The sequence below is a fragment of the Rhyacophila brunnea genome, unplaced genomic scaffold, assembly GCF_057557595.1.
Source record: "Rhyacophila brunnea isolate RB1 unplaced genomic scaffold, BYU_Rbru_1.0 scaffold_19, whole genome shotgun sequence".
Lineage (NCBI taxonomy): Eukaryota > Metazoa > Arthropoda > Insecta > Trichoptera > Rhyacophilidae > Rhyacophila > Rhyacophila brunnea.
In genome coordinates this window covers 19,192,293-19,213,596 of record NW_028232848.1, presented here as the reverse complement: position 1 = coordinate 19,213,596, position 21,304 = coordinate 19,192,293, and the positions used below count along the sequence as shown (strand labels likewise).

The following is a 21,304-nucleotide window of genomic DNA, read 5'->3' as shown; positions in this document are numbered from 1 at the left end:
TTCTGTGTGCGAGCCTGTTGTCTGCTATCCTGTGTACCTAAACCCTTTAAGTTATCAGTTATAGTTACCGTATAGTGTTATATTACCTTAGTCCCCGGCAGCCTTAATTAAATGACCAGAATGCGCTTAGAACCCCGGGACGGCTATGAGTATTGTGACCTGAAATGTGCGATCAATATTTTAAAAAGGCAAGGTTCATACTTAAGTACTTATAACTATTAGTATTTCCATTAATATTTAAATTGCGTCCAGTCTCCAATCCACATAATTATGTTGTTTATTATTTTTATTAAAATCATCTATTTTCAGACATTCAGGGCGCTTTTTCCATTCTACGAGGATTCCGAAAAAGAAGGTTTTATATTCTTAGCAACATGTCTGCAGCCAAGAAGTCGTGGTCAAATTACTCTTAGAGATGTTGATCCGAGAAGTTCACCAAGAATTGATCCAATGTATTTGTCAGATGAGGCCGATGTCAGATGCACAATCAATGGTAGATCCAATACTATTATCATTAAAAAGTACCCATACATTTAAAAAAATAAAATAAATGAATGTCATATTGTTTGTACAGTAGACATCAATTTTATTTTATCCGAAATTTACTAGACTGTTTGGAGTAGTATATTAAAACGTAGGTATATACGGCATACGCAGTGTAGAAAATTAATCCCACGTAATTCAGGGTAAAAAATAATATTATAATTTATTAACATTGCGTGTCTATATAAGTATTACAGTAAGTAGGTAAATGTACAAATGCTGGTTCAGAACAAGATACCTACATATTATTAAGTGCGTAAACAAAATGATTATTCTAACAAAATGTTTAAGAACATTAAAAAAAATTGATCAAAAATACTGACAAGCGTGGGAATGTTTTTCATCGGAAGTAGCGACGCGTGGTCTAGTTATATACTATTTAGATTAAATCGCGCAATTCTATACGACATAAACTATACAAACTACTTTTAATTTGATTGCAGTGCTTGCAAGTTCGGATGTGCGTTCAATTTTAAAACTTTTCATCAGTGGAGCGTGAATTCCATGAACATTTGTGTTAAGACAAGGGCAGTCTTAAGACCTTCGTAGGCCCTAGGTACTTTTATTTCTAGATGCCTCAATCTCATTATTTTATATTCTGGTCCGCAGTGTGCTTTATACTTAAGGTGGCCTTTTCAGGACAGGTGTTTAAGGAGTATTAATTTGTTCGCGCACAGATGTATCTTAGTCTGGACTATGTACAAAAATGTGGTATGCATTGGCACATTTTCAGATGTCTGTAAAATTCGTCCATGCCATTACTAATCTGTGCCTTTTATTAAATATCGTATATATATTATAACACTTATTATACATAATATAGCATCTTTTTTTTGGTGTTGCCATATTTTTTTTGACCAAAGAACTATACAATTTTTGTGTAGACACACAATAATAATATGTCTTGTACCTACCTATTTACGAGGGGAGTTCTATAAGTTCGCGAAATGGGACAGCAAGGAAAGAATATAATTATAATATATGTTTAAAATTATTGTTATCTTTCAATATATCTAATCTCCACAGACATGGATACATTTCTTATATCTGTCGATTAATTTTTATAAACTTTCAAAAAATATTTTTCCAATTTGCCTTCAAAATGCTCGTTTACGGCTGCCTGTAGGGACTCATCATCATCAAAATGTTTTCCATGTTACTCTTTCTTCAAATTTGGAAACAGGTAATAATCACTAGGTGCCAGATCAGGACTGTAAGGTGGGTGAAGCAATTCCTGGAAGCCGCATTTTCCCATTGCGACCATTGCAATTTGAGCCTTGTGAACAAGTGTGTTGTCCTAAAGTAATAACACGCCTTTTGTTAATAATTTGCTCCTCCTTTTTACTTTAATAGATTCTTTTAAGGGGCTTAGAATATTATCGTAGTATTGTCCTATGCTGTTGCCATCACCTTCCTGGCCGATGGTACGACCTTAAACTTCTTGGGGACTTAACCACCATTTATGCTCCTGCATAGGCTCCTGTTTTGACTTATTGTCATAATGATGAACCCACGTTTCATCCCCCGTAACAATTTTGTTAATAAGTTCCTCTTGATTGACGCCAGAAAGCTTAAAAAACTGCCTAGAACATTCCACACGGTAACTTTTTTGATGTGGCATAAGCATCTGTGGCACCTATCTTGCGCTTACCTTTGACATCCTGAGATTTTCGTGTATAATTTTGGAAATTTTTGTTTTGGATAGATTGAACCTTTCTGCGATTTCGAATACTTTTAGCCGACCATTTTCCATAAGGGCATCTTCCATTTTTAATGCTATTTCATGTGTCACTTGGCCTTCTACAACGGTCATCATCTTCTAATGATTCTCTACCTTGTTTAAATAAACGTGAACACTTGTAAACCATGGTTATACCACAACAAAGAATACCATAAACAAATTTCATTTAATTTTAGATGGTTTCCACACTTTTCCCCTATTTTGTGAGGAATTTAATTACTGCACAGAGCTCAATATTAATTGACATCTTTAAAATTATCATAGACTTTCATTTGTTCTTTTGAATATTGGAAACGATTTGATGGAACATCAACTTGAAATTGCACAAGTATACCTAAAAAGGATTACCTAACAATAAAAAAAATATTTTAACCCCAATAGTTGCTACTTTCACCACCATTCTGCAAACTTATAGAACTCCCTTCGCAATATTAAATAATAATATACCTACCTACAAATTATATGAAATTATGTATTATGATCTATTTTGCAGGAATTCGAATAGCCATAGAATTAATAAACACGCAATCGTTTAAAAGTATTGGCGCTATAATCCATTGGCCTGACATAAAAATATGTGCACATCTATGGACAAGAGGCATTGTAAATGATGATTATTTGGAATGTATCATCAGAGCAGTTGCCCTTACAGGACATCACGCTGCTGGGACCTGCGCCATGGCTGGGGAAACTTCTGTTGTCAATCCATCATTACGGTCAGAAATTCGTCATTTTTGTTCTTCCGCAGGTTCTTATACTAACACTAAACTTTGTTTAATTTAATTATGAATATTTGTCTCGATTGCTTAGTTATTCTTAATATTCTTAGTAATTAACCCTTTTCTATCCTCTGAAGAATCTAAAGACTCTATGTTTGAATGTTACCTAATGGTTAGGGTTAGGCTATATTATGAACAGAGTAAGCACATTTGCAGCGTCCAGTGGCATAGAAACCAACACCATAAACTGGCAACTGGCAATAAAAGTTCTTCCTTGTATGATATGTAGGTATATTTAATTATTCATCAAATAACATAAAAACATAAATTAATGTAATTTTGGTGTACCTACTGTCATCTCCCTCCATTTGGCGAAAATGAAAAGATGATGTCACATTTATTTTTTTAAGGTTTTTCGTCTTCGGGACTTGGAGGTGGACAAATAAGCCACCGGAATTGTAGTCAGAAACGACGAGATTTATTTACGTTAATATCTACTAATGGTTACATTTTTATAATTTCTTTTATGCGTAGCGCGAGTTAATAATTTTTACTCTTTGACTGTCTGCAGCGTTCTGTCCGCCATTTTATATTTCGCTCTCAGCGAGAAGCGTCATTTTCGACAGCGCTTTCAGTGACCTCTTCCGCTGAAAGCTGTCTACAATGGCGACGTTGCAGATATTTTTCAAACAGCCGCGATTGACAGCATTGCCGGCTTTATTATTATTTATTTTCGTAATCAACCCTTACTATTTATCGGCTTCCGGATTCTCCAGATCCACAGAGACATCCCCAAATGGGGACCATTTGGGAGTGTAACACTAACTATATTTTTTTAACTTGTGGGTGTGCCGTGGAATTCTGGGAAAACCTTTGATGTGCCGTGGGTAAGAAAAGATTTCGGAGCACTGCTCCATATGACGCAGCAAACTTTTCAAATGGCTCAAAGTCGGCGTCGCCAATTGGGTCCGTGTGTTGACAGACCCTGACAAGCAAGTCCGCTCGGTCAGATTCCATCAGCGGGAAATCCCAGAGGACATGCTCAGCGTCTTGATGGTCGTGACCGCATACGTGCATTCCGGCCCATGTTCTATCAAACGAAAACCACGTAGCTTGGCTGCGAAGTCACCATGGCCCGTCAGGAAATGGCTTATCCAGTGTGTTGGTTGTCTCATCTGAAGCTTACAGGATTAATTATTAATTTATGCAGTTATAAACTAGGTAGTCCTTACATTTAAATAATATGTTTTTACAATTAATGGACGAAAGTCAAACGAGCGCAAAAGATAATTATTTACCTACGTTATCATTCATCAGTGTAGGTACATGTTATTATCTTAATGATACTCACGGCGGTTGCAAACACATGATTGTATATAGGTAAGAAAGATAGTAAGTTAGGTACTTACCTACACTGTAAGAATAAAAGGGATTTCCCGACTCGATAATTATTGTAAAAAAATGGTAGGTACTTACTCAACAAAATATGCTACCTACCAGTTCTCTATGGTGTAAAAATAGAACCATAACTACTTATTTTTTTCAGAAATATTTAAGGGATATTGACACGCTCCCGTATAATTAAGTTCAGGTAAGACGACAAATTAGATTTTGCTACTTTTTAACGACCTCTATCAGCGCCATCTTTAGATTAATAAAGCCTGAGCATATCTTTTTGCACAAGCAACGAGTGGTTCACTGTCCAGCTGTCAAAATCAGAACCCAGATTGTTTGACATATTGATTAAACCTTTCTCGTTTCAAATTGAATTATAAAAAATTCTCAAATCAAATATATTAACTATCAGTGTTATTTATAAATAATATACTTACATTCCTGTTATTCATCAGCTGTCAAAGTCAGACTAGTCATTCACACAAAAACCGGTGGTTATATCGATTTCCAAAAAATATGTAGCATTGATCTATGCATTACATTTTTAGAAGGTGTGTTAATGCTAGTGTATTATTTATCATGTAACTTATCTATTCAAATCAAACCATTCCTTGTATGAACACGACGGACGCGTCAGTATGAGCACTCCATATAACAATGACAGGTCATCCATAGACAACAACGGGAGGGGCGGAAATAGTAGAACCAGTCGTTGTAAATGTATCGGCTTTCTACTTGAGTCGGCAATGCCTCTATGCATTCTAAATGCGTTCTGTCGTGCAATGTAATCTCGCCACTGCTGCTATATAGTTTATTGAAATTTTCCGGGTCTACGTACAATTCAAAAAAATACGCCGGTAAGAGGTCAGTCAATTTTGTCACACGAGCCACGTATAGCAAAGCATGACTTAAGAGCATACCTGCCAGTGACGAAGGCTCCATAGTAGGCGATTATTTAAAGCCTACCTTCTAAGAAAAATAGATCTTCAAGTAACTAATTTAAGTTAAAAAATAAATAAACACACAGAAAAAAAAAACATCCAATTGAGAGTCATCTATCATCATAATTATTAGAAGTTTTATTTTATTTAATATGGTTTATAACCATATACCCATACTAGCGCCGCCTGGATTCAACTATATTATGAATTAATTTGACCCCTTTTCCAGATCTATTTTGTATGACTTCAGTCTCATGGCGCCAATCACTGTCTGGCTTTTTATTCCGAAATCATAAGTTGTTTAGTTTGCGCTTACATCGGAAGGGCACATTTATTCAAAATAATTATTAATAAGATAATTTAAAAAATAATTTCTATGGGATTCAATCACAGATAAATATTGATTGTTAAAAATATAAAATAATTTATCTCGCGATTTTTATTTATCAGTTATTTATACCAAAGTCTGTGTTTTAAATATAGATATAAATATATAAGTAATTTAAAAGGTCTAGTTTTACAGGTTAAATTATAAATTGTTATGGAACATATTATTATACACAACAACGGATATTTTCAAAGATGATAGGTTATGTTACGTTTATAAATATTTAGGAAAATACATAATTCAAACTAATTGCTTATTTATAAACTAGTTATATCAAACTAATTGAGCTTTTGAAATTTCATCGATTTAGTGTACCTATTCATCAGTAGTAATATTGGGTTATCTTCTTATTTCCCGTAAATATATATGACAAGCGTGGTTACTCCACAGCCTACCTCTTTCCAAAAGTCACCCTTCGCCACTGATACCTGCATACATAAGTAAAACGGCAAATAATTTTCAACAATAGATGGGAAGAAATTTCGCACTCATCGCCAATCGGCGAGCGGCAGTCGAGGTGTGAGCACGTCAATTTGTTTTGTGATGGCGTCGGAGGAATATATTTTTATATCGTGTAAAGATGACTAAAAAACGTTACCAATTTACTTGAAAAAGAAAACATGTCAATGAATATAATGTTATTATTAGTAATAGAACAATAAACATAACATTAAATGGACGCATGTTGACTTTTTATGACAACTTATGTTTTGTTCTGCACGCGCCATTTGTACAATCTTCGCGTCGCGTAGTCACGATCGTTTTAGACCGTGCCCCAGCTGAAGTATAGCCTTAAAACATCATATGAAAAAGTCAAGATTTTATAATATTTTATCTAAGGCGATGTCTTTACCTACCAGAGGCACCTAGCGGAAAAAAATACAACATAAGTTTGCAAGTTGAGACATTTTTTTGACAATTTACAATTTCATCTGCATTAATAATTAATAAATATGTATCTGAAAACATAAAGAAAAACATTTTTTTAAAGATAAACTTATAATAATTGTAAAAAAATCTGGATTTGTCAAAGGACCTCATATTATTATTACATATATTTTATGGTCATAGTTATTATTAAGATTTAGTTTATTAAGTTTTCTATGTTGTACCTAAGAGATTTTTGACAAATTCATAGTTATAATATTTTTTATATTTATTTTGAAAAACATCGATTTTTATAAAAAATATAAATGTGTAGGTATAACTTGAAATCCTTATTATTTATATCAAATCGAGCTTCAATATTGGCACCATACCTAAATAAGATAGCCCTTACAAATCTTTCCCTACCTATTTCTGTTTGGAAGTTCTAAATTTATTATTGTAAGTAAGTATTTATTATGAACTTTATCAATTACAGAGTGCTTGGAGTAGGTGGACTGAGTGTGGTGGATGCCAGTATTCTTCCAACGCCAGTCTCTTCTCCACCCAATTCTGTTATAATCGCAATCGCAGAAAAAGCGGCTCAGATTATTCAATCTCGCCACAATATTACACCTTCACCAACAACAAACTAATTTTTAACAAAATAAGATAAGGTGTTGATTAAACATTTGAACCACAAAAACTGTTTGATTTTGTTGTAAAATGTAATCCCATATTACCATCTCCATATGTTTTGTAATTCTGCGGATTTTTTGGAATAAACGTAATTTTGTTTTATTTTTTACACTTTCGCTTCTCATTGTACCCTAAATAATTAATTAACTGTAGGCTTTTCCGACGTTTTGTGTAAGTAGGTACTGACACGTCCTCACACTTAACTCCTCAAAAAACTCCTCTAAAACCTCATACTTAAGTACTTTTGAATCTTTTAAGAGGCCTAATCATCCCCATTACCATTACCGACTCAAGAGAAAGCCGAAACATTCACGACTGGTCCTACCATTTTCGCCCCTCCCATTGAGGGACAGTTATTCGAAGGGCGGCAAATTGAGGAGAATCATTAGATATATGTATAAATAGCTACATAAACTTAGTAATAACGGAAATATCTTTCCATTAAAAATTTCACCTCAGTGGTTGGAAATAAAATGTAATTAACATAAAAGGTTTAACAGAACTGCACTAAATATTTTATCGGCTTCGCGATGTCTAGTTTACTTCCATTGTCCTTGGACGTTATGTCCTTGATGGCCAGCAATGGCACGAGCAGATTTACGAAGTAGGTATATTTTAATTATACGTCGGTACATAGTTAGGCACCTAATTTAAATAGTATTCAAAAATATTTTTGCCAGTCACTCACGAATTTTGGAAGGTGTCAGGTATATTTTTAAATGTATCTGAAACCGTGGACTCGCAATATTGTCTATTGAAGCAGAGATGGCATTTAAATAAAATTAGATTTAGTGGTAAATTTTGTTAGTAATGTATCCATACAACATATTTCTTAGATATTAGGGTCATGAAAGGATGAAAAAAACTATATAAAAAAATCTGTGTGTGTACTTATGTACGCGCGTTAGACGTATATATACTTATATACTTATTTGGCGTACAACGATGAAACATAATAATTATTAGGTATTCGAATTTCACTTCGACACAAAAATACATATTTTTACAGTATAGGATAATATTTGTCACATATCCCGTGTCAATTTATTTATTAGCGGCTTATAATAATTGAAGACAATAATGAAAGGAATTTTACCTACCAATAAAACTCGTATTATTCATGTTGACTTTGAAGTCCTTGAGATAGAGTTTGCTCTTCCTTTATCGCGTGAGGAGTTATTTTACTAATTTATCCCATTTCTTGTCCTTTTTCTGGCAATATCCAAACCCGCGTCCCAAACAACTTTTTATACACAGATTTGGGCAGCGCTCGAAATGGAAAAGTTCACGAACCGGAGCGCTCAACAATTTTCTGAAGATATTACATAGTTACCAAATTTTATGTGTACCTACTTCATAAAATTAAATGTGTTACATTTTCTATTACATGGCCTATCTAGCTTAGACGGTCAAAATATTTTTTCCACGAGACGGAGCGATAATTTTATCGATGTCGCGAACCGGAACGGCGCTCCGGTGCATTCCGGTCCATTTCGAGCCCTGGATTTGGGAGGCTGCTTTGTTTCCAGGGGCGGCTCTACCTTAAGAGACCGAGGGGACAGCCACCCCCATCATTTTTTAATTAATATTCAATTACATATTCATGTTACACATGCCTGCCACAATACATAGACTTTGTTAAGTATAAATTAATTATATATTTTATTTGTACCGTTTTCCCATCCTTGATTCTTGTTTCTTGGCCTAACCCTAATGCTCTATATGAGTTTTGGCTCTACCTACATAGTACAATACAACGATACTTCTGGGGTCCAAATTGGGTGGCCCCATTAAAATCAAAGCAATGTTTATATTATGAGATGCTATATGCGATTGCCAGTTATGATTCTCAAAATTCATAAGGAAGCTGAATAATAAGTACATCTGTAGGCCGCTTTACACGTGCCATCATCGTGCGATGCACATTTTACCCACATGTACCGATGCTGGACCGGGGACACCGTAGCAGATACCTGGTCCTGCATAAGTGTGAGTAGGCAATAGTGGGCGTATTATTATCACTTATAATATATTATGAAGTTATCTTTTCGGTCGGCTGTAAATTCATATCCCATGACCCACCGGTTTAGTTTATTGGTTAGTTTGCCATTAAGTGATCAAATATGTAATATATCTCCTTAAGTTTTAAAATATATTTGTTAATACATACTAAAATAATTTATAATATCTTTAATAATAATAACAAAGGGTATGTGCTATTTCAGTTAATTATATCAATATTAATTTGTATTACTTAAATATTAATTGTAAAGTACTAGTTGTGGATAGTTGAATTTCACGTTAGTAAAATAAGTTTGATAAATAATATTAGGTATTATGATGAATGAGGTGATTTATTTATTGAAATATAAGTTACATATAAGTTACAAGTACATTGACATTTGAAGACAAACTAGAAGTGAAACGATTAGGACCTCACCAACCAGTCACCCACCGTCAACAGATTTAGTTATTGTGTATGAACTAATCAAAACAAAAAAAAGCATTTAACTCCGAACGGTTTACCAAAAAAACATGGTTGACGGCGAGTGTATCCTTGAAAAGACTATTTTGTTTTCCTTGTAGCAGTAAGATTCTTTCGAACGCAGGAGGCATATGACGATGAAGTAATAGGTACAAAAAGATATGTTTTCTACGTTTGATTAATATTGATTAGGTAGGTACTTATTACATATTTCACGCCATCTGACCCCACTTACTAAAAGATGCTAGAGCCGCCACTGTTTGTTTCATTAACAATTTGGCTTCCATATTGTCTGGGTGTAGCGTCTAATATTTCTTTCGTATTTATCTAACAAAATAATCTTGTCGTATGTTAAGTGATCGTTAAGTTAACATTAAGTGATCAGTGAATATGGCGCAACACCTGGAGGACCGTGAGGAGGAAAATTTACAATTGATAGACACATCAGACGGCGAAACGGAACTTCTTCAGGAGGAAGAGTTCGATGTCAGAGTGTCAATCAGGACGCAAATTTTTTTTTTTTGTTTTTATTAAGGAAACAAACAGTTACATTTTGATGTTTGAGGTATCTTCACCACGTACCTTATTTCAGCAGGGGGACAGACAAGGAGTGGCACATCCACCGCCGACCCTTGAGGCGGAGAAAACCTCGGTGATGAAACGTTTACGCCCGCCGCCAGGCGCCGACCCCCACACAACCTTGGGAGTCAAAGTACCAGTAATTAAAACTACTGTACAGGAACCGATGTACCCCAAGCCAGACTCGGCTCGAGTCTTGGAATTGACTGGACTCCAACATTTCGACTCCTATGATTGGGCCGGTGTAAGGTACAACGACGCCCAAAAACAATTTTTGGCGGCCCCTATATATATCCCCTATATGCCCCTATATGGCGGAGAGGACGCTCGTGGCCCTCCAGAATGCGATGTTTTCCCAACGGGACAGCTTTTGGAAGGCTATGCAAGGGTTGATAGATTTGGCAATCGATCCTCAAACCACCATGACTGCCGCGGGCTTGTACCCAGGGCTCGAAATGGACCGGAGCGCACCGGAGCGCCGTTCCTGTTCCTGAAATCGGTAAAATTATCGTGGAAAAATAATTTGACCGTCTGAGCTGGATAGGCCATATAATAGAAAATCTAACAAACTTATTCGTCTTAATAAACTTAAGTCTGCCCATAATAAAATTTGTGAGGAGATTACCCAAATCCTCACTGGAAACGCGCTGAAATTATACAGGCTCGGCGCCAGATGATTTGGGCCTCGGTGAAGGATACCTTCACTCGGGAGGCACTGTCAAAGATTCCTTCAAGCTCGGAGTCTCTTTTTAATAAGGACCAACTGGCCACCTTCCTCCAGAAGGGAGTTGGACCGGAGAAACTCTTCGAGTTGAAACCAAAAGAGTCCTCATCTAGACAAGCAGGAACATCTGGGGGAGCTCAGAGGGCGCCCTTTCCATGGAAGCTTCGTCCCGGAAGGCACTCGACCTCGCACTATGGCCGAGGTACTTCCAAGGGGCGACGTCCTGTGGGAAGGCAGTTCTCCAGAGGAGGTAGGGGCTCCACCAGGGGTCCGTACTCCAAGCGGAGGTGACCGCAACCGGACGACCAACAACATTGGGGGGCGCCTGAGAGACTTTCGGGGAGTCTGGATGGCGGAAGGGCTCCCCCAACGTTGGTGAAAATGATAGCCGGAGCCCGCATTACCCTTTGTACGAAAACCACCATTGGTAAGTCCTTCCTTACTTTTACGAAAACAGTTTCAAACGCGACAATCAGCAAATGTCACTCTCCAGATCAAGGAGTTGTAAAACTCAGGGGTTCTAGCCCAACTAGTTCAACTAGTTCAACCCTGTTTCTGATCAGGAAACAAGACGTAGCCCTGTATTCAACCTAAAGCGTTTGAATGCGTTCCTACAACCAAAGCCATTCAAACTATTTCACCATTACAAGGTTCCAGCCTTCTTGCAAAAAGAAGACTGGCTAATAAAAATAGACCTAAGCCAGGCGTACCTCCATGTACCCATAGCTTCTCAACACCGTCAATTTCTTCGACTAGCCTACCATGGGGAGCTCCTACAATTCACGTGTCTCCCGTTCGTACTGTCAGCCGCTCCGATTATGTTTGCGTCCCTGACCAATTGGGTCGCCGAATGCCTACGAAAGAATGACTTGAGAAGAGTCACTTACCTAGACGACTTCTTAGTATCCAACCAATCCCGAGAAACACTCTCGGTTCAGGTGGAATACATGATAATCTTCCTACAGTCGTTAGGGTGGATAATAAATATGAAAAAATCCTGTCTGATCCCAAGCCAACAACGAGAGTTCTTGGGTATCACGTGGGACACACACAATCGGAGATTCCTATCGCTGGAGAAGTGTGTAGCGCTCCGTCACCATCTGCTAACGCAGTTACAAAAAGGCAGTTGGTTCGCAGTTCTCTCTGCAATTCAATCCCGGGTACAAGCAATCAAAGGATAAAATCTGCTTCTGCAGACTGACAACAAAACAGTGGTGGCATACATCAACAACGAGGGCGGCACAAAGTCTGTCCCCTCCTAAACCTAAGCCGAGAGATCCTAGTATTTACCAGTCAAGCCAACATCACGCTTACTGCACAATATCTCCCCGGAAAATACAACTGCGTGGTAGATCATCTCTCCCGCAGGAAACTCATTCCTGAATGGCACCTCATCAACACCGCAACTGTCCCCTTGTTTCAAAGATGGGGAGTTCCCGATGTGGATTTATTCGCATCCGAAACAGCACATGTTGTTGCAACGTACGTCTCACGAGAAGTTACAGACAGTGGCGCTCTGTTTCACGGCGCTCTCAGCCGAGTATTGGACTTCAGACTGGCGTGGATATTTCCCCCACCAAACTTACTTCCACGAGTCCTAGCACACCTGAACTCAGCAAGAGGGAGGTAGGTACCTACTAGTGGCACCGAGTTGGAAACAATGCTTTTGGGGAGCGGACTTACGACGGAGTGCTATAGGTACTATACACAATACATCACCTACAGACGACACTAGTAGATACTGTGACCAACCGTCCACCTCCAAGGACCCAGGATCTGTCCCTTCAACTATGGACAATTTCGGGTGGGCTGAAATAACAGCAGATTGGACGGTAGAAGAAAGGGCGCTCGTTATTTCCGGATGGTGCCCTTCGACCCTAAAAACATACAAACCAGCTTGGGACAAATGGAAGGCATGGTGTAACATGAACCTTATAGATCATAATAGCCCTCAACCAATGGAAGTGGCCAGATACCTAGGCTACTTACACAAGAATGAGGGTTTTTCGTACAACACCATCCTAGTACACAAGTCGGCCATAGCTAAATTCTGCAAACCAATAATCATTGGAGATATCAGCAGCAACGTGGTAGTACGGCACACGTTAAAGGCAATTTCGGTACATAAAACCAAACCCGTAAAACCACCGGTTTGGGATCCAAGACGAGTGATAGATCATCTTAGGAAAACAACACCGGTGGAATACAGCCTATACGAAACGTCTCGCAGCACAGCTACTCTGCTGCTTCTCGCATCGGGACGAAGGGTTCATGACCTCACACTACTCAGTATAGTAGACAATGGATTAGTGGATAAAGGTGACCACATAATTTTATGGCCAGTGTTTGGCGCATAGACAGATACCGCCAAGCATCGTCAATCGGGATGGAAGTTAAGCACTTCCACATGTCAGAACATCGACCCAGTATTCTGGCTACGGAAACTCGTATGCGTGTCAAACCCAAGGAGAGAGGAAGGTGGGGATATTTCAGAATTATTTATATCTTCAAGATGACCACCAAAACCAGCCACCAGGGCAATTATAGGGAATTGGATAAGGTCAGTCCTGTAAGAAGCAGGGGTACAAGAACCATCAGGCAGTGTCCGATCAGCGGTGGCTTCCTTAAACTGGCTAGAAAAATACCCGATAGATGACATCTTAGAGAGGGGTAACTGGCGTAGTGAGTCGACATTTCACGACTACTATCAGAGAACGATGGACACACCACCATCAGAAGGGGAAAAAACCCATTAACTTCTCTATTCAACCCTATACATTGAAGGGCACGTTGGACTATACCTCGTCAATGAATCATGGTCACATACAGGAATTTGGCATACCCAACACCATGTGATAACAAACAGATATTTCAAGGACTTCAAAGTCAAATTCTTAATGAGGACCGGGAGAGGCTGTTGCCTCCAGGTTCAAGTGTTGTAGTTTCAATTGATTTTAATTTTAATATTCGTCGGCATTCTTCACTCTTGGTTCTTCGTTTTTCACCGGCCGTCCGTTCTTCCTTCTCTGTCTCTTCTTTTTCTGCTTGGAGAATGGTTGTTCTGGATCAGTGTCTGGTTCTGGATCCGAATCAGGTTTAGATGGTGTTTCTTTTGGTCGGTAAAGGTACTTGACTTCATTTGGGAGGTATTCCTTGATTATTTGGCGAAATTCTGGGTAGAGTCTAAATGCGGGTTCTATTTTATCGGTCTGACGAAGGGTCATCAAGAGCTTCGTTGTTGTACTTATTTGGGGTCTGGCTGATTGTTGGTTTTCGCCTGTGGTCTTTTTTCTCTCCAGTTCTTGACGGAGTTGTTGGAGTTTTAGCTCGGTGGTTAGCTCTAATTTGGACTTTTCGCTTGTGGTCTGGTCAGGTTCGCTTATCTGGATGTCGGAATTGTCTACTTCCGGGGTATCTCTGGTGCTTGGTGATCTGGACGGTGACGCTGTTGTTGATCTGGTCGGTGTGGGTGGGAGTTCGGCGTAGGAGGTGCTGATGGCATCGTCCACGAGAGTCTCCGTGTGATGTTCTGTATCGTCTAGGTTAGTTTTTTCTTGCGTAGTGTTGTCCAGGCGGTGCTTGGGAGTCGGTTTGGGTTTGAGTTGTTGTAGAGTTGAGTCGATTTGGGCTGTAGTGTGTGTTGCAGCTCCTCCTCGGTGTTTCGATGCTTAGTATGCGGTGTAATGCGTGATGTAGAGTGTAGATTAGCCTCCCTCTGTCGTTGTCCAGGAGTTTGACTAGGACAAGAGGCATCGGATGCTGACTCCTGCCCCGTGTTATCCTCCGGACGCTGACGATCGGGAAGCCTCTGCAAAGTAGGTCATTGGTGATGTCTTCCGTGTTGATGCCGATCGGGAAGCCCCTGATAACGACGGATATTCGGTCGTCCTCGTGTCTTGTTTATGTGACGGGGTCTGCTTCCTTGATCGGCGTGAGTGAAGGTGATCTGTAGTAGTGTTTCATGCTCCACAGAGGAGCATTCCAAATCTATGTATAAAAAGTTGTTTGGGACGCGGGTTTGGGTATTGCCAGAAAAGGGAATGACCAAGACAAGAAAATAAATGGGATAAATTAGTACAATAACTTCTCACGCTATAAAGGAAGAGCAAACTCTATCTCAAGGACTTCAAAGTCAACATGAATAATAAGAGTTTTATTGGTAGGTAAAATTCCTTTCATTGTTGTCTTCAAGTATTATAAACCGCTAATAAATAAATTGACACGGGATATGTGACAAATATTATCCTATACCTACTGTAAAAATATGTATGTTTGTGTATGAAGTGTCTAAATACGGTAAATTTACAACATACCATTGTTTGAATTATTTACCAACTCAACATTCACAAAATTTATTTATTTATTGATATATAATTTTACTCATAAATAATACTTACATAAATATAGCCTCAAATCTTAATGAATAATCACAATAAAATCATAATAAAAGTTGCAAAATTATTTGGAACACCCGCGCAAAATAAATTATGTTGCATCGCCGGGCAAAACTTCCGTCCCACGCCAAATTAATGCGTTACATTTGCGCGCGCAACTTCGTCCGACGCCAAAAATACACTCTGATCTGTTTTCCCAAACGCGCCTAAAGAAGTATAACTTCAAAAATGGGGCGGCATTTTGGCTCTGCCTTGAGGCGGCATTTAGTCTAAGGACGTCACTGGTAATGTGTGCATACATCATATTAGATAATATTGAAGTCATGAAAGGATGATAAAAAAAAATACTGTATAACAAACAGAGGCGACATTTTGGCGCTGCCTAGGGGAGGCGTTTTGTCTAGGGACGTCACTGTGTATACTTATGGCCTGTGTTGAGATCGGAGGCGTAGAAAATCAAACCTGATAGATTAAATTAAATTTATTGATGGAGAAATCATACAACAGATATTGTTATAAATTTTCAAATGAAATGCCTACGTCAAAATAAAATAAATCTTGCAAAAATAATAAAATGGTTTATAAATCAATAATTGTCTGGTTATTAATTTTGTATGTGAATAGGTAACTACCAAACTACCTAATAAATGATAACTACTGTATCATCAACATTATGCCTCGAAACGCCGTGAAATGTATTTTAATAAATTGTTGTATTTTGTAAACTTACTATGAAAAATACAAAGAACAATATAATTACCAATTATTATTGTTGTAAAATGCCTACCTATCTAGGTAGGTAGGTATCATCTTTTTTTTGGAAACGTGCTGATTTTATTGTCTATGGAAACATAGAGCTAAAGCAAAATAAAATATCCATGCTCTATTGCCTCTATTAAAATATGGTCGTTTCGTCGGGCTGTTTGGTTACTACTGCTGATCATGATTTAAGTGTAAATAGTTGTCAATTTTAATTTGCAGTGTCAAAAAATTTAATTTAAAATCAATTGTATATAAAAGTTAATGTAAATCCGCTGGCATAAAAATAATAGTGAAACACGATGAGTGTCGATGCCTACGGACCGAGCTCCCAAACTCTCACGTTTTTGGATACTGAAGAATGTGATCTCATCGGAGCTGACACTCAAGGATCGGAATTCGAGTTTACGGATTTTACATTACCGTCTCAGAGCCAGACGCAAGCTTCGCAGCACGATCATGCATCGCATGGCATTTCCAATCAGGTAACTGGAACTGCGTCGATTCGCTCATTACATGACGTTGTCACATAGCTATGGTATGATGGACAAATATATGATTTTTTTCCAAGAAGAAATTTGAGCGCTCCTTTGTTTTTCAGTTAGCGATTAGTATGAAATAAATATGGATGAGCTTTCATTAGTTATTTTTGGCTGTGTTTGTTGTTGGTAAGCAACGATATGAGCTGACAGGGTCGTTAAATCCTTGAATTCAATCTGTCGAAATTGCCATGAATGTGAATTACTGCATTTTAACCTTAAAATTATCAATTTGTCACTGTTATTGCTCAAATAACATTCTTTCTAATCTAATGTTACATTGTTCGATAACTAAGTACCTATGTATGTGATGTTTCAAATTACTTCTCTTATTGGTTATGTTTACTGGAATAATCCAATATTATTCATTATAATTATTATACATACATACTAGGTATCTCAATCGACAAAATGACTTGCTTATTATTTTTGGTACAAGTCGGTTATGGGAAAGCCAGGCATAAACCGCGCTAATTGCCATAGCCGATTTTGGCAATATTCATGAATTCAAGAATGAAACCCTAACTTAACATAACCTAAACTAAACTAACCCAACCTAACAAATAATTCAGTATATCAGCTATTTTCAAAATGTGTTTGCCACTGGCTTGCCTATAACCGACTTGTACCTTATTTTTAGTAAACATACAATATTCCATGTCTTTCTTTTGGTTGTGGTCTTTTTCGAGACATAAAACAAACCAAAACTTACCATGGACTAATACCCCGTTTACACATGCATGGATGTACTGTGCACAGTAAGAAAATGTATGGGGATATATGTATTATCCTGCAGTTGGCAAGATTGGAAGATTCCAAATTGTGATGATTTATTGCGCGCAAGTAAGATTATTTTCGAACTGCGCCTGCGCAGTAGAGCGATAGGGGCGAACATGCCGGTAAAAAAACGAACTACTCATTTTGAGCTCCGATTTTCAATACGACCCGTCAGATAGTAGTGTAAAATGACAACATCACGCCTCACTTACTCTTGATGAATGAAATTGGAGAGACAGTCAGCACTTTTACGTGTAAACAGTTATTGTCATGACAGTTTAAAATAAGCACAATTGCCGACAGTAATTCCATGCACGTGTACAGGCGTCATGACTGTATCTTTATTTCATGTTTTAATTAATCATTTTTATTGTTATCAATGTACATATTGATAAGGCTTTAAATAATTACACCACAGATAACAACATTGATAATTCAGATAGTGATTATATCCAATGTATTGAATGGTGTTAATCAATAAATGATGATGATGAATGTGTCTAAATGTTTTATAAGTGTGTACCTACTTGTCTAATGATTTATATGTGCCGCAGATGTCCGCATGAGCTTTTATAATTATAATTTTTACGAAAACAGTTTATTCCTCGTAGACCAGTGTCTGCCAAACTTTTTTACTTCACGGCACACTGGTGAATGAGATTTATGCCGCGGCACACCAAATAAAAATGCCTTAAAAAGGAAATGTACCTTATTAATATGAATATGTAAAGGAAATCATAGTGTAGGTAACAAATATTTTTAATTTTATCAGCATATATCTATGTACATAGCAGTGGCGGCCGGTGATTTTTTGGATTGTAATTTTTGAGGGTGCGCTGGAAACTTACCTTATTGAAAAATGAAATCAATTCGGCGTTATTTTTGATTTGACAAAACGTTATTGACATTTGCGAAATTACCTGAATATTTTATATTTTTAATAAAACATGTTGCGAGTTACTTAAATATTTATTGGATTAGTTTTAAGAATCTCTTATAGTAGATAAATACCTCTTACTTTTAACTTAAGCCATCTTTTCTATATAAGTACATAGCAATTTGTACACTGTATGAATAATGATTATCATGAAACTGCACTATGTGAAATAGTGTGAAGATTTATTAACTTATCACTAGAATTCATGAATTAATAATTTTCTATACTTATAATAAATAACCGAGATCATTTCGCATTTAGTCAACACACAGGATAATGAAATATTAATTTTATATGACAGAAATGCGGTAGGTACCAAAATTATTTTTATTTTCACTGATTTAATTTGCAGTACACATAAATCAAAATATCTTACCACATTGTATTATATTTCTTACCCATTTTAAATTTAGAACATAATGAATTCTATTGTTTTTAGTTTAACAGGCATTTTACATACGAGATTGCTAAATATGATACTAAACATAATTTGAGCGTGAACAGTAAGTCCCAGCATCTATAATAACAAACCATAATTCAAATCTGTAACTGCTCTCTACTCAGAACAATATGATGTCACGATATTCTGGAACTTACGCATGGCGTAAACGATTAGCACGGTTTAAGTTGTTTTATAATGGCTTTAGTTAATACTAAGCTTTGGGTTCATTTTAAGTAAACAAATTATATTGCCAGGGCGCAAACGATTTCAGTGAAGATGACGTATACGGTGCATAGTACCTGTATTATCGCCGATTGGCAATATGGGCACATCGGTTTATAGTTTGCATTACAATAAATGAGCGATAATATTAAAAACCTATGAAGAAAAAATATGATTTACGATGTTTCATAGCAATGCAAGCAGTGCAGTGCACTTGCATGATGTTAGACCAGCCGCCGCTGGTACATGGGTGGTAATAATTTTATTAGCGAGAATAATACATTTGATTTTTAGAAACAATTCTGTCAAAACGCGGCTCTAAATTAGATAACCAAACACGTAATTTCTCATTTACCATTTGCAACCGCTCTCGTTTTCTTGATTTCATTTCCACGAGCGCTGAAAAAGATAATACCCTAAAATACGACGATCCAAACGGCAACAAAGATTTAATTGGTGTTGTAGCCAATCGAGGATATTGACTCCAAAGCGATATACAAAATGCTAACAACTCTAGCTCAGAAAATGAGGCTTTGTGCACAACATTGTTTTTTTAGATATATTAAAATTTCCTCCTTTGTTAGTGTCTGGTGTAGGGAATCCAATCCCGAGCCAAAATTCCGATCCCGAGATTTCGGGATTACAATTTGACAATCCCGGGACTGGTCCCGGGATTGGCATTTTTTTCCATTGTTAATATAAAAAATTTATATTTACAAATAACATTGATAAAATCGGTCAAAAATAAATCTAGTATAATTTATTCTATTTAAGACATTTATATTGTATACGTTCAATCTTGGAAATACACAAGTTTAATGGAGTAAATAATATTGTAATATAAATAATAATGTGAATTTAATATGAGATTGCTGTTTCTGATAGTAAAGACATAATGAATGGATTAGCAAGATTTAAAATAGTAAAGCAAATAATCATGGCGTACTTATGGCCTTTCCGCTTCATAAATCTAATTAGTCAGCCAATTATGAAACTGCCGTAAAACGTATGATATCATGGTGGAATTACTTTGTCAAAAGTGCGAAGCATTGTTTTTTTCCAATCTTTCTCATTTTTAATGATTTATGTGAAAAAATAAAATGAATCGGCTACCTACACATGGGTATAAATCAAACTTCATTCAAACTCAGTTTATTTCTAATGTAGTTATTTTTTGACGATGGCCGCGTGGATTAAGCGCCGGTCTATAGTGTTGAGGGTCCCATGTTCAAATCCTGGGTCTGGCAAGTTCACATATTGTTTCTCAATTTGTGCATGAGTCAGAGTATGGTCCTAATAGGTTGAGCAAGTGGCTGACATCCATTTCTCGTAAAAATAAAATCCGTTAATACAAACCTCCACTCTGTGGAGGCCCAAAGGATCCTATTAGGATCGGAAATGGTCAAAAGAAAGAAGAAAAAGAAGTTATTTTTTATTAAAAGTATTTTTTTCTGTTTTATTTTCGCTTTTATTTTATTTTCCATAAAAATTGATAAAAATATCAATCCCGAAATCCCGGGATTATGTTTATCAATCCCGGGATTCATATGTATCGAAAATAGCTCGGGATTCGGGATCCCGGGATTCGGGATCCCGGGATTCGGGATCCCGGGATTGGAATCCCTAGTCTGGTGTGAACCGTCAAATCTTACGAATGGATTGATGACCCACTGGTACATTATTTGATAATCAAGTGATGGAAAATACTTGGAAAATGATGCAGAAAAGAGTTTTAATAACCTCTGCGCTTCTGGCAAAATTTTAGATTTGTTGGGAAGCAATCAAGCTGTGAGTTTTTAACTTTTTTGGTCCACCCTAACTTGTCAGCGAAAGATTTTAATTTTCCTGTAATTGTAATATTTTTGTTCGCTCCTTGCAGGCTTAAATTTAAATTATTTAATTTCTCAAAAAGATCATTAAGACATGTTACTTCCAGCCACTAATTGTCTTCGTGAAGAAAATCATAACCCATATTCTCAGTATCGAAGAAAGAAATTATTTCTGCTCGTCTCTTTGCGATAGTACCTACTTTAATTGTGTTAGTACTTTTCCTTTTGAGACCCAACGTAGGTACTTCAGTATGAAGCAGCATACATTTAAAATCAGAATCCATATTTTCACACAGTGAAAGTGACAAATAGTTATTAATGTAGATG

At 37.0% G+C, this 21,304-nt stretch overlaps 1 protein-coding gene across 1 annotated transcript in view; it reads left to right on the top strand.

Annotated features, from left to right (window-relative positions):
• The first annotated feature begins 16,360 nt into the window (after positions 1 to 16,360).
• Positions 16,361 to 21,304, top strand: part of Upf1 (Upf1 RNA helicase) — a 37,402-nt gene continuing 32,458 nt past the window's right edge. The window contains exon 1 of the mRNA XM_085945804.1: positions 16,361 to 16,716. Within this exon, the coding sequence (XP_085801930.1) occupies positions 16,534 to 16,716 (183 nt within the window). The 5' untranslated portion in view covers positions 16,361 to 16,533. The remainder of the gene's footprint in view (positions 16,717 to 21,304) is intronic.